The sequence below is a fragment of the Bombus affinis genome, chromosome 2 (genome assembly GCF_024516045.1).
Source record: "Bombus affinis isolate iyBomAffi1 chromosome 2, iyBomAffi1.2, whole genome shotgun sequence".
NCBI lineage: Eukaryota > Metazoa > Arthropoda > Insecta > Hymenoptera > Apidae > Bombus > Bombus affinis.
In genome coordinates this window covers 6,370,909-6,387,263 of record NC_066345.1, presented here as the reverse complement: position 1 = coordinate 6,387,263, position 16,355 = coordinate 6,370,909, and the positions used below count along the sequence as shown (strand labels likewise).

The 16,355-nt window shown below is 28.8% G+C and overlaps 4 protein-coding genes across 5 annotated transcripts; 1 reads left to right on the top strand and 3 right to left on the bottom strand.

Moving 5' to 3' along the window:
* Positions 1 to 296: 296 nt before the first annotated feature.
* LOC126928349 (uncharacterized) lies at positions 297 to 2,089 on the bottom strand. The gene is made up of 3 exons (XM_050744133.1): positions 1,535 to 2,089; positions 1,091 to 1,319; positions 297 to 1,017 (listed from the first exon to the last, which is right to left on the bottom strand). The coding sequence occupies exons 1-3, from the start codon at positions 1,669 to 1,671 to the stop codon at positions 934 to 936; spliced, it is 450 nt and encodes a 149-aa protein (XP_050600090.1). The 5' UTR covers positions 1,672 to 2,089; the 3' UTR covers positions 297 to 933.
* Positions 2,090 to 2,278: 189 nt separating this feature from the next.
* Positions 2,279 to 4,362, top strand: LOC126928364 (uncharacterized). Its single transcript, XM_050744135.1, has 3 exons — positions 2,279 to 2,603; positions 3,470 to 3,632; positions 4,067 to 4,362. Exons 1-3 carry the CDS (start codon positions 2,563 to 2,565, stop codon positions 4,271 to 4,273), a joined length of 411 nt encoding a protein of 136 aa, XP_050600092.1. The 5' UTR covers positions 2,279 to 2,562; the 3' UTR covers positions 4,274 to 4,362.
* A 186-nt stretch (positions 4,363 to 4,548) lies between these two features.
* LOC126928323 (keratin-associated protein 16-1-like) lies at positions 4,549 to 7,359 on the bottom strand. Its single transcript, XM_050744120.1, has one exon. The coding sequence runs from the start codon at positions 5,590 to 5,592 to the stop codon at positions 4,624 to 4,626; it is 969 nt and encodes a 322-aa protein (XP_050600077.1). The 5' UTR covers positions 5,593 to 7,359; the 3' UTR covers positions 4,549 to 4,623.
* A 130-nt stretch (positions 7,360 to 7,489) lies between these two features.
* Positions 7,490 to 16,323, bottom strand: LOC126928239 (DNA helicase MCM8-like). 2 transcript variants are annotated; one of them, XM_050744074.1, is made up of 15 exons: positions 16,067 to 16,165; positions 13,849 to 13,994; positions 11,886 to 12,026; positions 11,526 to 11,767; positions 11,326 to 11,458; positions 10,986 to 11,236; positions 10,447 to 10,551; positions 9,984 to 10,127; positions 9,687 to 9,906; positions 9,126 to 9,289; positions 8,759 to 8,971; positions 8,556 to 8,680; positions 8,256 to 8,478; positions 8,001 to 8,138; positions 7,490 to 7,936 (listed from the first exon to the last, which is right to left on the bottom strand). In XM_050744074.1, the coding sequence occupies exons 2-15, from the start codon at positions 13,901 to 13,903 to the stop codon at positions 7,736 to 7,738; spliced, it is 2,355 nt and encodes a 784-aa protein (XP_050600031.1). In that variant the 5' UTR covers positions 13,904 to 13,994; positions 16,067 to 16,165; the 3' UTR covers positions 7,490 to 7,735. The 2 variants fall into 2 exon arrangements, with proteins under 2 accessions (XP_050600031.1, XP_050600028.1); XM_050744071.1 differs by lacking the exon at positions 13,849 to 13,994 and having other exon boundaries at positions 16,067 to 16,323.
* Between the last annotated feature and the right edge of the window lie 32 nt (positions 16,324 to 16,355).

Genomic DNA, 16,355 nt, shown 5'->3' with positions numbered 1-16,355 from the left:
CCTAGTGTTAATTCAATATCATAATAATGCATTTTATTCAGTGCTCTGAAAATAAAAAATAATATATAATATACTCATAAATATAATGTATAATATACTCATCTAATTTATTCAAATAAGCTAAAATTAAGTATTAATTGCTGTTAATTGTTATTCTTGGTTCTATAGTTTTAGGTACCTTAAGACAGCATAATTTACATATTATTGTCTGCAAATAAAGAAGCCTGTCTTCATGTTAAAAAATATATAAAATAAATGAAATATATAATGAAATATATATATATGAAATGAGCCAATATATAAAATAAATGAAACCGCGTATTTATTATAATACATTGCTATAGAAGTAATATACATTTTGTGATCAAAATAACAGCTTAATCGTACTGATACTCAAAGGAAATGATCTTTATACACCATGCCATGACTGTACATTTAGAGAGGATTACATGTGTTATACCTTCCAACTGCATTTATTTTTCTAGCGAGGAAGTAATTAATATGTGACAAACTGCTAGTTATACATATCTTATAGGAGGTGATAATCACAGCCCTCTTTGAAGCATATACGGGGTGAGTCACCAAAAGCAAGCCACTTAAATAACTCTTTCAATTTATGTTTGAAATGTTTGAAAGAAAAGTTTAAAATAAAAGGTTTCGACAGGAAATTATTACGTGATGGATTACGCTTTCTGAACATCACCTCCATTTTTTTTAATTGAGCTATATATCTTTAAACATCTACGATTGTAGCCCTTCTCAAGACAAATTTTATATTATATTTTATAAATAAAATACGATTTGTCGCTTGACGAAAGAAAGATACAAATAACAACATATCATTAAAATTATCAAATATAATCGACTAGAAAAATCTGAATAGCAGATGTTTTACTTTCACGTACATTATTTTTATACATGTATACTATGCTTTTAACACTGTGGTGCACAAGGATGTCGTACTGAGCAATTTGGCTGTTGATTGCAGCATTGGTTATGCCGATACCATTTATCTGTCTATTAGAAGAAAACCAAATTAAATCAAGTTAAATGTTATAACTGCTTCATTTGATTGGATACTTTTACATACACCCTGTAATAGATAACTTCGTCCTGGAATAGGATAAAGCAAATCTGTTCCAATGCTATCCAAATTTGATGTCATTATTATATCAGCAGTAGAGCTATATGTAATAAGAGGTCTTCTCATAGGCATTGTCCAAATAGGTTTACATTCGTCAGGACTAGGTTTTACATGCCATGCGTCTGGGTCATATAAACAATTATATTTTACACACATCATTGGCTTCCTAGTTTTCCTGAAGATTTCAATGATATATCATGAAGAAGTACTTTTCAGATAATATTAATTTCATATCTTTATATAATCTAGTTTATTTTTAATATTCTAATTCTTCCTTATCTAGTTTATATTTAAATTTATTTTTATCTTATATTTTTACACTACTTAACAACTTAATACGTTACAGAAATTAATACATTCGAAGAAAAAATTATAGAGTTCATCCCTTACATTCCATCCATCTTATTAAAGAGACATCTTAAACGTCTAAGTTCTTGACCAGAATTTGAGACTCTGTTAGAAAAGCCCCAATTTCCAAGTGTCTCTTCTATACTAGCACCATTGTTTTTTAAACATTTGTACGACATCTTTGATTTCTTTTTCGAGCTGTATCAATGGTATACAATTAAAATTAACGAAATTAATGTAACAAATAATAAACTTGGAAATTTTTTGATGTAAAACATCTAAAAATATGTTTTAAGAAGATATCACATTATCATCATATGTTTTTTTATTTTATTTCTATAATCGAAAACTTCATGTAATATTAAAAGGCTGATATTCATGCTATATGTATTATGAAATGTAATTTATGTATATACTTATAATAGTAGTGGAAAAAGAAACCAAGACAAGATATATGCTTTCTTTGTGGGTTTTATAATATTAAAAGTGTAAATAACTTCATAATATGTTGTGTATCAATATATAAAATAAGTGAAAGATTTTTTTAGAAAGAGATGAGATTTCTTATAATAAATGTTGTTTGATTGCATTCCTACTAATTGATAGCTTTACAATTAAGTCGTATAACAACAATAACAAATATTATATACATAAATTTTTCTATGACAATATGTACAAATAATCTATGAAAGATTATTTGAAAGAATGGAAGTGTAACTAGTCCATGCGACTTTAAATAAAATAAATAATAATAATACTTTCACAAATTTTTACTTCTTTTCAAAAACTATATTACACTAAATTATATTTGCTTTAAAACTATTTCTCGTAATGTGTAAAATTTTATTAGTGCTTTCTAATGTTGCTCAGTTCAAGAATGTTAATATGTATATAAACCACAACAAAACGCGATCGTTAGAAAATTTAAGCTAAAATTCATCAACCAACAACATTCCAGGACATTTCACTAAATTTTAGTTTAAATAGAACACTTTCTACAACATGACAAATTAACAAGTACTTTGTTCTTAATAGTGCTCCTTAAACATATTACAAAACTGAAACACATAATGCAAACTACTGCAACATTAGAGCCAGCAACATCAAAATGGTTAGTTTAATAATGTAATAATACTATGTCATATTCCTAATTTCCGTAAAAGTGTATGTACATAAAATAATTAACTCTCTATAGTAAAAAAAAGAATAAGATTGCAAGTAGATATAAAAGTAATAATAGTTCATGCAACAAATGTACTTACATTGTACAATTACTTTACTTTCAAACACTGAAGCATTGTTGCCATTTGTTGCAGCTTGAATATGCCTAAAAAATTTTTTCTAACAATAACATTTAACTGTACAACAGCTTTTTATCAAAAACCTACACACTAATATTCGGACACTTGTTACCGTTCTGCAATCTAACAATTCTTGAAAACAATTCGAATTAATAATTATTTTGTATGATTAATACCAGAAAAAATTAATATCGATATTTTTATAATACATTAAAAAATTTAACATGTCACGAAGAGGAAAGAATACTAACTTTAAAAGAAGAAGATCGCCATCGAATTTAAGAAACAAGGAGACCAACTTCTGTCCTCTATTGTACAATTCAATGTAATTGTTACGAAGGAATTGTTCATGTATTTAAGAACAACACTAAATGATTCATATTCTCTTAGAATAGACAACAGTATATTTAGATCGTCATCTCATATACAAAGCTACAAATATGGAAATAGTGCTGTATCCGAATATTAACATGAGTCATTGTACATTGATTCATGTAGAAAATTTTACCAAGAATCAGAGATACTTAAACTGATTTTGAAATATCAATCATTTCGATTTCCTTTGACTCGGAGAAGCATCCCTTAAACTTTTTGTCATCTTCATCTGGCTATCTTTTCTTATTCTCAGTAACTTTATCTACACCAAAAATGAAATGAAATTTTTTCTGCTTGGTAGTATCCTTCGCAAATATCCAGTGAAGCAGGAATGTCACGAAGAAAAAACACCACTTATGCTACCGATATTTCTAATGATTCCTTTCGAAGAGAAGTCCTCTGAGGCGCCAAAAACATCGCACAAACAAACAAAGACGGGTGTGAGTGACGTCCAAACTTCAGAGGTAAATTGTGGTCAGTACGTAATGTAAAGCTGATACAATTATAATCCAAACTTGATGATCCAAATATGTAAATGAAAAAGCACGTGTGATAGCTTGTGAAAAATCGTAAATAAATTATATTAAAAATCTATCTACTTCCTGAAATCTACCTGTGCATATCAGCATCTTTGAACATAAATTTCGTACATATCATAGACCATGCATTTACAGTAGCTCGTATTAATATTCGGGCACCATGACGTGTGGGGCATTACTATTATATTCTCGTAGAATAAGTAACACAACATTTAAATCATCCAGTTTTATACAATGTATTAGATATAGGGGTAGTGCCGTGTTCGAATATTAATGCGAGTAACTGAGCATAATACGTATATCGATAATATCAATATAATTCAGTTCTCATATGTACCAAATATTAATATTTATTTCAGTTCAGTCGTTTGAAATTTCCTGAAATGAGAAATGGTATTCTATCCACAAGATGTCATTGTGTACATAGAGATGGTCTTCAAGATTCCTGTCCACTGAGTCAATGTCAAAAAGAACCCGAATGCCTTGATAAACCATGGCCTAGTTGCTTACCAGCAAAATACTTACAATCTCGACATCCAAAACAGTATCCACCATCCAAAAACTGATACTGTCAATACTCTAAAGCTTATGTAACTTATGTGTATATAATACAAATATAATAAAAATAGTAATATATAATAGTTGAGTAAAATAACCCATTTATTATTTAAATATATTTCATTACTATATTTATTGATGCTTTTACAACATACATTATCTATATGCATAAAAAGTATGCAAATATTGGAGAACACGTATAAAATTTTTAGATACATTTGTGATAACTGATATTCGACAGAAATATATAAACTATACATTGTAAAATAGACTCATAACAGAATGATGAAAGGAAAATGTATATTTGGCACATAAGAAATAGAATATAATAATGGATACATACTGATAAATATTTTGGTTAACATGGTAATGGACACAGCGGTAGACATGGTGATGGACACATTGATAGACACGTTGGTGGACAAGGTGAGGAGCAACATGGTGGACATGGCGGAGGACATGGTGGTGGACATGGTGGAGGACAAGACGGTAAACATAGTGATACACGCGGTGAGCATGGTAATGGACATGGTTGACATGGTGAACGTGGTAGGCATGGTGGACACGGGGGACAAGGCGAACACAGTGGCGAACATGGTGGACATGGTGGACATGGCGAACATGGTGGTGAACATGGTGATGGACATGGTGGTGGGCATGGTGGTGGGCATGGTGGTGGGCATGGTGGTGGGCATGGTGGTGGGCATGGTGGTGGGCATGATGGTGGGCATGGTGGTAGGCATAGTGGTGGGCATAGCGGTGGGCATGGTGATGGGCATGGTGGTGGACATAGTGGTGGGCATGGTGGTGGGCATGGTGGTGGGCATGGTGGAGAGCATGGTGGTGGGCATGGTGGTGGGCATGGTGGTGGGCATGATGGTAAACATGATGGTGGACATGGTGGTGGACATGGTGGTGGACATGGTGGTGAGCACGGTACACAAATGTTGAAAGAAGTACAAGGTGGTACACAAGGAGTAATACTGCATGGTTGACAGGGTTGATAGGGTTGACAGGGTTGACAGGGTTGACAGGGTTGACAGGGTTGACACGGTGGTAATTCGATACATACAGGCTTACACTTCGTATTGCTTGAACATATTGCCTTTACATTTGCACAGCAAGATTTTTCTGCACCATTGTAGCATACCAATCTACAATATGCTGCCAGAGCAGCTTCCCTTGCTTGATCAGCACAATAAAATTTCCTTAGTGCAACTTCCATATCTCCTAATTCTGTTAATTTCAACAACGCGTTGCGTCCTGGCATACAAACGGGATATAACTTTGTCATACATTCTGGTCTACCCATACAATCCCACACCATACATCTATCTTGTAAACCATTCCTTTTGATACATTCACATCTATATATAATACCTGCTCGAAAATCAAAACTTTTACATTGTTTAACTGGAATCTGAAATTTAATAATTAAAATTTAGCCCCATATATAAATTGATGTATTAAAAAATATAAAATGATAAAAGATATTTTTTCCCAAATTTGTTTAAAATTATTTTTAGTATTATTCTATTTTATAACAATACACTTTCTGTACTGGTACTAAAATATTAGATTTTAGAAGATTTTAATCTTCATTTTAAAATAAAGAGAAAACCATATTCAAGAAAGCATTATATCTTGAAATTTTAATGAAGCTTAGTATATGTACTGTACATGTGCATTCGTTGTATATGTATCCATGTGCACATATACTGTATATATATTATTGGTTTCTATCAGCAAAACTGACCCAATCGATTCTTTTGTTAGAAGTAAAAAAAATTTATATTGTAAAAAATTTCTTATGTTTCCTTTAACCATGATAACTGTATATATTATGTTTATTTTTCGTATCCCTTACTTTTTATGACAATAAATGATTTATACAAAAGCTGTGATTATTGACTGTACATTACGCATTTTTAAATCGATTCCTACTTACACAATCAGAAATAGGTGCACAAGGTGAAGAACAAATAACAGGAGGAGGACAAGGTGGCTCATCCCATTCACATGCTTTTCTATAATGAACAAATTATAATTTTATTCATGTTCGTAATTTAGTTTCAACATTTTCTTACTTTCTTTCCATAGAACTAATCAAACATTTTAGTTGCGCTAATAATTCTCGTCTTCTATCACAATTAGGATTTTTTCCGTCACAAGGCATTTCTAATGGTAATTATGTTCAAATAATTGAAAACAAAAATTTTGATTTTATCCAAGTTTTATAAAAATTAAAGAATATGAATTTTGTTACATATTCATTATATTTTTAGCATATTTCCACTCTATTTAATTTATTTTTCGTTTTATAACACTGGAATGATTTATTTAAAAAAAAACGACTACATCGTCTGAATATGTCTTCAACACATAATAAATGAATAATATCTTCGTATAAACTTCAATTGTCAGCTATTTCGTATAAATGGTATTATCAAAATTTCATGTATATGACATCATAAAAAATAATATACAACAAAAAAGCAATAAAAAAGGAAAACAATGTCTTGTGGAGGAAGTCCATTATCATGTTGCACAACATCTTGCTATCCGCCTCCTGCATCCTGTATCCAGTACCAGTTACCCTCTTGTCCGTCGTGTGTACCTTACCCATGTGTTCCACCAATTTGTGTAGCATGCCCACCACCATGTAAAATTACGATATGTACGCCACCAGTGCCGTGCGGACCTTGCCCACCGAAATGTATTCCATACTGTCCACCTGCATGTGCTGCACGATGTTTAACTAGAGTTACAGCACGATGTCTTAATTGAATTGTTTCAATGTTAGGAGAATACAAATTTATGTTGTTTTTGTCCGTCCGGCACAAATTAGGAACAATTACTATGCTAACTTGGATATCAATAATAAATATATTTTATACTTTGGTTAGCAGCAGAATCTTAGATATATATGTATATATTTATATATTACATATGACACTATATAATTATGTAAATAAAATATATAATCATTTATACATGTTAAAAAAAACAAGGCATAAGAGAATTTTATTACACAGATTTTGCAAGGTTACTATACCTCCAGCACGTGCTTCAAAACCAAAGATATATATCCCCAAAAGACCTTGTCGCAGACCTGGTTGTTTTCATAAACCAAAACCAAGATGCTGTCTGTACCTGTATTGGCGTCTTCCGTGTAAAGCTGACTGTTTTGAAGTGTAAAAACGTATGAAAACTAACAGATAATATAATGTAATGTAATGTAAATTTGTTTATTTTATATTATCAACAATAATGCCAAATGTAATATTGTAGTACAATCTTATAATAATTTTGAAAAACATCATCATATCACAGCATTTGATGCTAATCATTAATACAAATATTATGTGTTGTTTATTACAATTACAGTGTCATAAAATTAGTGTAACAACATAAATTACTTAGATCTCGAGAAATACAATGAAATAATATAATAAACATTATATATATACTTAATCTAAAGAAATAAATTTGAACGTATTACTATCCATTTTCAATAAAATGCCGTTTTCGTTTAATTTCGCAATAAATTCAGAGAAGTCATTCATCAAAATTTTCTTATCCGATACGATTTCACGCAATCTTTTCATAGAAAATATCTTACTATTGTTAGAAATTGCTTCTTTTCTTAGTATCTTTATAAACTCTTTAATCTTTGAACAAAAAATACATATTAGTACCTCACAGTCTCTCGTGAATCTATATTAACTTACTTACTTTTCGATTAGTTATATTTTTTGTACTTAAGGATTGGCAATTTGTAATTTTGTCATCAAACGTATGTTGTAAAATTTCTATCACATCCAAAGCATCTGTTTCTATTGCCTCTGTACGTAATTCCAATTTTGCTCTAGCCTATGTAAGAATTTTAATTTTCGTTTCAGGAGAAAAAAGATATTTCAATTCAAAATTTATACATATGTATATGCATAGATTAAAAATTCAAAATAACAAACACAAAAATAATGGAACCTCTGTTAATCGTATCATGGCTTCTAATTGTCTATTACAGACAGATAAACCACCAACTTTATTATTCTGATCTCGGAGCTCTAAATAATAATTTTGTAATATGTTAGCTGCTTCTTTAGTTAACTTCGGCTTAACATATTGCCGTGCATACGCAATATATTTTCTGAGAATTGACTGTGGAATGATATTCGTATTTTCTGCTATAGGAACTTTCAGTCTATCTCTAAAAATTTTTTTATAAAAAATAAATATATGTTTATATATGTTGAACAATTATTATGTCTAATATGTTTTAATTACCTTAATGAAAGTTTAGTTGTATGTGATATATTTATATGTTGAGATGTACTACTTTGCACACTGTTAGTTGTGTTGAAATCACCATGAATTGACATAACATGATTGCATAATAAATCATCTATATGCTATTGTAAACAGAAAATATAATCTTAATTAGAAGTATTCACTTGTGTATGTATAAATATTAAATATTAAGTATGCACCTTATTCGGTTCATCTAATAATGAAAATATTAGATCAAAACGTGACAAGAGGGGAACACTCATTTTTAAGTTTTGCAGTACTGTTTTAGTTCTATTAAATCGACCACCAATTGGATTAGCAGCTGCGAGAATTGATGCTCTAGCAGGAAGAGAACATATTATTCCCGATTTAGCAATGCTTACACTTTGTTGTTCCATAGCTTCTAATAAAACCTATAATTTAAACAATTTGCTTTTTAATATAAAGTGATAAACCATAATCAACTATTCATTATACGAATATGATATTAAGAATGCTAAGTTTTTATTAATTTGATATTTAATAGCTTTATAGCAAAACAGCTCTAAATAGTTCTAACAGCTTTACCGAATGTTGTTTATGCATTTTGTCAAATTCATCAATACAACAACAGCCTCTATCTGTCAAAACTAATGCTCCTGGTTCTAAATTAAATTTATTATTTTTATTTTCTTTTGTTAGCGTTATTGTCAAACCAGAAGATGTACTTGAATTTCCACACACATATACACCTATAAAAATCGTTGTTACAAATTCTTCGATATTATACAAGGTGTCTCACCTGATATTGGCATCTTGATTTACGTCACTTTTATTACCCGTAGCAAAAAATATTTCAGGTAAAGGTTGAATGACTTTATATATTCTGATATTATTAATTGTTATAAAGAGTATCGAACTGCACCAATTAATGTATTAAAAGATATACGATTCCATTAAAAAAAAAAAGTTGACCTTCACATAATCTTTATGTGCTCATCTACAGGAAAATTAATAACATCGGAATATAAAACCATTCAACTTTTATAATAGTAACTTCTAAAATAGCGACGTAAACTAAAAAATCAATATCTGCTCAGACATCCTCTATACAATTATATAATAAAATTCTTATTCGTTTTGTTGTACCTTTGACAGCAATTCGCTCACAAGCTTGTAACATTTGCGATTTTCCAAGACCAGGATCACCAACTACTAATACATGAATATTTTCTCGTGATTCTGAGTTTTCTACATTTCCACCAAATAAGCTCAACATCAGTCCGGCCTTGACAATTTCATGACCATATATACTTGGACATAAGGAATGTACCAACAGCGGAAAAATATTTGGTGTGTTATATACCTCCTATCAGAATTAATAAAACATAAATACTTCACAGAATAGATTACTTAAATTATAACATATATTTTCAATTCATATACCTTTATTGCTAAATAATCCTTTATCGACATTTCATTATTTATGATATTTTTATCCTGAAGTCTTTGTTTATTATTAATTATCGTAATAGCTTCCATGTACAAAGAAAATGAGATCTTATTTCGAGGCTTTGCATTATTATTACCCTATGTAACACAGTATGTCAGATCATAACATTGTAATATGAATAAAAAAACATAGATTATATGTTTTTAATAAAATATAGGCGAATTATCTAAAGCTAACGATGCAAAAATATACTTAAAGATAAAAATATTTAGTTAAAATGAGAACATTATAAAATAGAAAAATTAGTTTCTCAAAAGAATTATTTGAATGTGAAACAATTCGTGTATATAAATGCCTTAACTTGCTCGAAAATCGATTACAAATATAAATTAAACACTTAATTGCAAACATCGAAACTCTTTTGTAATCTACCACATATATCTAAGTACACTTTACCTTTATAATTCCTGTTAAAGTAATATCATCTCCAGGCATACAAGTATTGACTAAGTCATCCATTAATTCGATGTCAATCATTCTAGGCATACTTCCTTTACTGTTCTATACGAAAAAAGATATGTACATATATAAAACAAGCCAGCAATATTAATGAGTTATAAGTTAATTCATTTTGGACAGTTTTTAAATCTATAAGTAAAATTATTTATTCTTTTGTAGCAATATTATTCACACTATCTATATGAAAGAGTAATGCTATGAAGAATCAATTCTTTTATATTATTTATGTTTATGACGAATTATTATGATGAATTATTATGACTATTTTAAAAAATATAATTTTTAAAAATTTCATTTGAGTAAGAGTATAAATTTAATTGTTCGAAACAATTTACTCAAAAATTAATGAGTAGTTTTATACATAGTATATAACATAATAAATTTATTAAAATGAATTGTAACTCTGAGCTTCATTTATATAAGCATACGCACACAAAATAAAAATGATCTTTTTTATTTCTAATAGAAGTACGAACCTGATCGTTATTTAAAAGTTCTTGTATTTTAATTGTTTGAAATGAGATACTTTTCACCAATGATGAATCTAATATCACACGAAATTTAGACATGCCACATGTATTACATATTCTTGGAACTGTATAAACTCCTAATGGCTGTTTCACTATTTTCTGTAAATTACATTTACGACAAGCGAACATAATCCATTGCGCAAGATGTTTTATGTGGCCTACTCTTATTACACAGCCTCTAATTGATACTAATCTCCCTGTTAAGAAAATTAAATATACAAAAATAGAATTAGGTCAGAATTAAACAAAATTATTATCTTTATTACTCAAGGAATTGTATACATACCGTAAGAATTTGCTTTCAAATCTTGCAAACACATAATCGGTTGATAATTTAATATTTTTATTCTAACAGTAGAAAGTGTACTTATAATATTTGCAGAACTTAGACTTTTTCGTGGTACTGTATTTAAAATTTGCTAAAAATACAGAACTTAATATTTCGTGAATAAATATACTAATTATAAAAAAATATTATAAGTATACCTGATGTATAGCCAATTTAAAAGAATTTAAGATATACAATGGATTTTCATATATATCTTTCTTAAAATCAGACCATTCATCCATAAAAATTTTATCATTGTATAATTCACATATGTCAATAATAAAAATTATGCCATTTTCTAAATTTTCCAACGAAAGTAATGTTGACAATCGTTGATGTCTATTTATAAATCTTTCTACTATTTGTATTTTTTTAACAGTATCAGAGTCATTTTTATAAACTAAAAAACAAATTATTTTTCCAACATTAATACTTATCTATGAATTATTTTTATATAACTATTGTATTTCAATTTGCCATTAACCCAATTTAATAAGAAATATAAAAAATGTTTCTACCTTCATCAGAAAAAAATAGCTTCCATCCATAGTATGGAATATTGAAATCTACGTAAGTATTATCTACGTTTAATAAATTATATGTTTCAATAGGGTCCAAACGTTGACATTTCTTTTCATCGTTTTGATTGTCATTGTAATCTATAAATTATTAATTATATAGATATAACATAAATAAGTTTATATGTATATCAAAATTAAAATTCCAACAAATAAAAGTTTGATTATTATGCCATTAGAATCTAACGTTTAATGCTTAAATACACTGCTTAAAATGATTAGAGGATTGCTATTATGAACGATTTTATTGCATCAACCAATTAAACAAAAGTAAAAATGTCCTATGGTCTTAATATATTGACATATTATTCATCTTTATTGTAATAAAAACTGACTTTAAGACAATCGTTAAAAGGATTTACAAATACGAAAATGAAAAACACCAAAAATCAAAATAAAATCACTCCATACACTAAATTTGACAAAGTGAAAGTAAAAGTATTTTTTACATTAATCATTTTCAAATATAAATACTTCAATATGTAAGCGATTTCGAATAATTGATGTATGTGTTAGTGGCAACACATTTTCTTAACGATATTATGGCAAATAGCCCACCGCTATTTAGGAGGAGGAATCAGTAACGGCCTTGGCAGGATGCTCGACTGAATGTTTGGGGTTAAAATCGATCGCCAGGTCGTTGAACTATGAGATGTCGATAATATGACTATTTAGTTAAATAAAGAGTAAGATAGTTTACTAATGGCAAGTGACGCGACCGTGACGTCATATTGTCAGAGAATAAAGACTATGTCTAAGGTTCTAAAAGATCTGGTCACAGAATAGGAAAGACAGTAATGCTTTTTGGCAAGCGAACCTATCCTGACAAATTTCTAATATACACGAAAGAAGACATGTTTTGGTGTATGTACAGATAGAACTCAGTCTCTCCGATTTCGATGATTCTTTTTAATATGTGGTTGGAGACGTGATCCTGGCAACTTTTTCCTACACATGTTAGTGGTCAACGGCCTTGTTCCGTTTGCGAGAGCAGGCGAAAACTGCCTCGTCGTCGAAGAAAAAACCTTCACAGAAGTGTGGTTCAGGAAAATTCCTTGAGGAACTGCTACAGATTTATATTGTGCCTGTCGGAATCAAGTCCGCCACACGTGGTTTATTGTAGTTTGGAGTTTTCCAACAGATGAGTCATGGATCAGAATTATATAAATTATTTACTATTTACCATTAATATTTGCTATCTGTTATTTATTATTCCTATGTTTATTAAATTTGCTTTTTTTGCAAATTATAAGAATGTTTGGTGATTACAAGGACACAAACTATTATTCAGATGGTTGAATAGTAACAGTAAAAAAGCAAAAAATATTTTTAAACTATTGAAAAACGTAAATAAAACCATTAAATTTTGAGTTTCTGTCAAATATTAACAATAGATACACAAAACAGTAGTAATACATACACATATGTATTAGATACAGAATTTTGCATTTATTGATTGTTCTTTTTTTATTATTCATCATTCGATAAAATTTTAATTGCCAATCATTACAAGTTTATAAACTGACAACTGACGAGCAGAAACAATAGCGTGGCGATCAGCCGATAGTGGCATAGACTGCCTAGTCCATGCGTGTAGAAATGGAAAGACCCCCTGGTAGGTCATTGAGGTCTCCGAAAAATCGCTTACGTGACAACTAAACTTTGTTTTAGTAGAAATGATTTTACGAAATTGATTTTTCAAATGGCTGAGTTAATTTAACTTGTCAATGGAAATGGGTATTCTTTATAAATGCATTAAAGCAAATGTCCTTGTATTGACTTAACTTGTCAGTCAAAATATCCAGCTGAACACCGCTCCCGGCCAATTGTATATTGTATTAGGTCATCCCATAAGTTCGTTCCGTTTTTCGAGCGGTTATATATGTTAAGATTGTTTACATACCTTTCAGTTTCATGAAAAAATGTAATCCCCCTCTCGTTGTACAACTTCTTCCCATTTTTCAAGCGCATTGGTCCCTTATCGCCGTATGTTTATAAATCGACACATGAAATGTATACACAAAAGTCGGCACGAACTTATGGGATGACCTAATAAAACCGAGGACATGGGTTTTTGAACAGATACATACAAAGAGTCTATTTACGAAATATTTGCGAAAAACTGCTACTACTACAACGAAGAATTCTACATAGAATTAAGCGTCTGTGACAACGTATGCGTCTATATTAGTTACCAACGAACGGATAAAATGACCTGGTCTCGAAAGCTTTTATTTATATACAGAGAGGGTGGAACGTGCTTGAATATTCGAGATGAAAGTTCGTACGTAACATGCATATGCGAGGTTATAAGAAATGTCTTATAACTCAATTAAAAATAAATATCATCAATTCAAACTGAACTTTGAATTTGAGTTTTTTTCAATCGCTTCCATAAGATAATAACAATTATTCTATTTCGTAAGATAATATCAATTATTCATTTACCTATTATTTTTATAATTAATTTGCTATTATTTCACGTAAGCCCTGCTGTATTGAAAATTCTCACAGTAATACACTTAAACTAATAACTAGAGTATTTTTCTAATAAGTATGTTACAAATCATAACACTATGATACAGTACACATATTCAATTTATAATAATAGCTATTTTAATTTAAACGTGATAATAATAAAATAATATATATAATATAATATTAATATAAATATAATAATGAAATAATAAAATATGTTAATGGATATCAAATGTGTGCAGGTATATATGAAAAACTAGTCGAAGATCCATCTTCTTTCTCCCAGATAAGGCAAGCAGTTTATTTTGTAGAACTATTTATTTTGTAGAAAAGCTCAATATTCCAATTAAATGCGAAAAATGAAATTTGTCACCTCTAATAATTTAAGAAAAAACATTTCGTGACATTATGTTTGAACCACTCTATGTAAACATTAAGTCTAATAACTAGACAAGATTATAGCTTTATTTTAAATGAAAGTGGAAGAAAACCATAATAGAAAATTTTGTATAGTTCAACAAGTTTTATCTTTTTATGATACAACTATACTTACAAATGTATCCATACATACAACTGCACTTTTTGTTAATAAAATCCCATCTTCATTATTTATATTTCAATATTATAACTGTTAATTTAATAGTACGCTGCTTCTACATATAAACACCTCTTAAAATATAGTATTCTATACTTGTTATATTTCTATTATATATTTCTAATTACGACATTGTGTTATTGAATACAAATTGCAATTATTCTTTTTCTATCTTAATCTCTTATATCATGAAATGTTAGTAATATATATTATGTCTATGAAAATACTTATAAATCCTGATAGTTAATCAAATAAATCAATACCAAGATTATGTAATTAAGCATACATCCAACCAAGCTAATTAAGAATGCTAAATAAAATGAGAAAATTTAAAGATTATTATGTTATTTAGATGCATCACATAGTGGTAAACATCCTAATTATTAGCTATTAACATATTGATTAATATATAAATCAACAATGATTCACAATTATATTTTCTAAGAGACTACATGGGCTACTACTAATTTGCATTTATCTATTATGAAAATCACCTGTGGTCTACAAGCATATCTTTATTTATATATACACAATATAGGCTATGTAATCTAAAATACAAAAGTATATGATATATGCATAAAAACATTATATACTTAAGACACTGAAAAAAGTATTAACACTATGGCAGTCAATGTTGTAACAGCTAAATTAAGCATGATAATTAAACATCTAATGATAATTTAATAACTTAGAAACCCATATTGATACTTTCATTTATGTATGATCTTCATAAATTCATGTTGGCTTTGAGTCATAAATTATTGAGCTTACCTTAATAAGTTTCTTTAAATATAAAAAGAAGCAATATGTGATAAAAAAGACGATCATCATTTCTCCTTTTCACATATAATTAACGTCATTTTACTATATTACAACACACTAAATAATCAATACTTAAAAAAACGTTTCGTATATTTCAAATATTAAAATAAAAATGTGATGTACATATGTACAAAAGGTAAACACAAATTCATTAATTGTATTTGATTATATTTCACTAAATTATTTAAAACTATAGATTTATCAAAATGAACAAAGAATATCTTACTGTTTTTAGATTTTGATGACTTCTTTTTACCAAGATACCATTTGTTCTTATAAAAATTGTTCGATTTTCTATTACTCATAGTTACAAATATCTAATAAATTTCCATTAAAATTACTATAAAGTTACAGAATATATTCTATTCCAATTCCTACATTTTATTCATACATTATAGATACATATATAATTTATCACTTTTGAAATTTACTAACATATATTATATCAATAGATTATGACTGATTTTCCCACTTATTGCCTTCACTGTTTACATTAATTGACTGCTATAAAACTG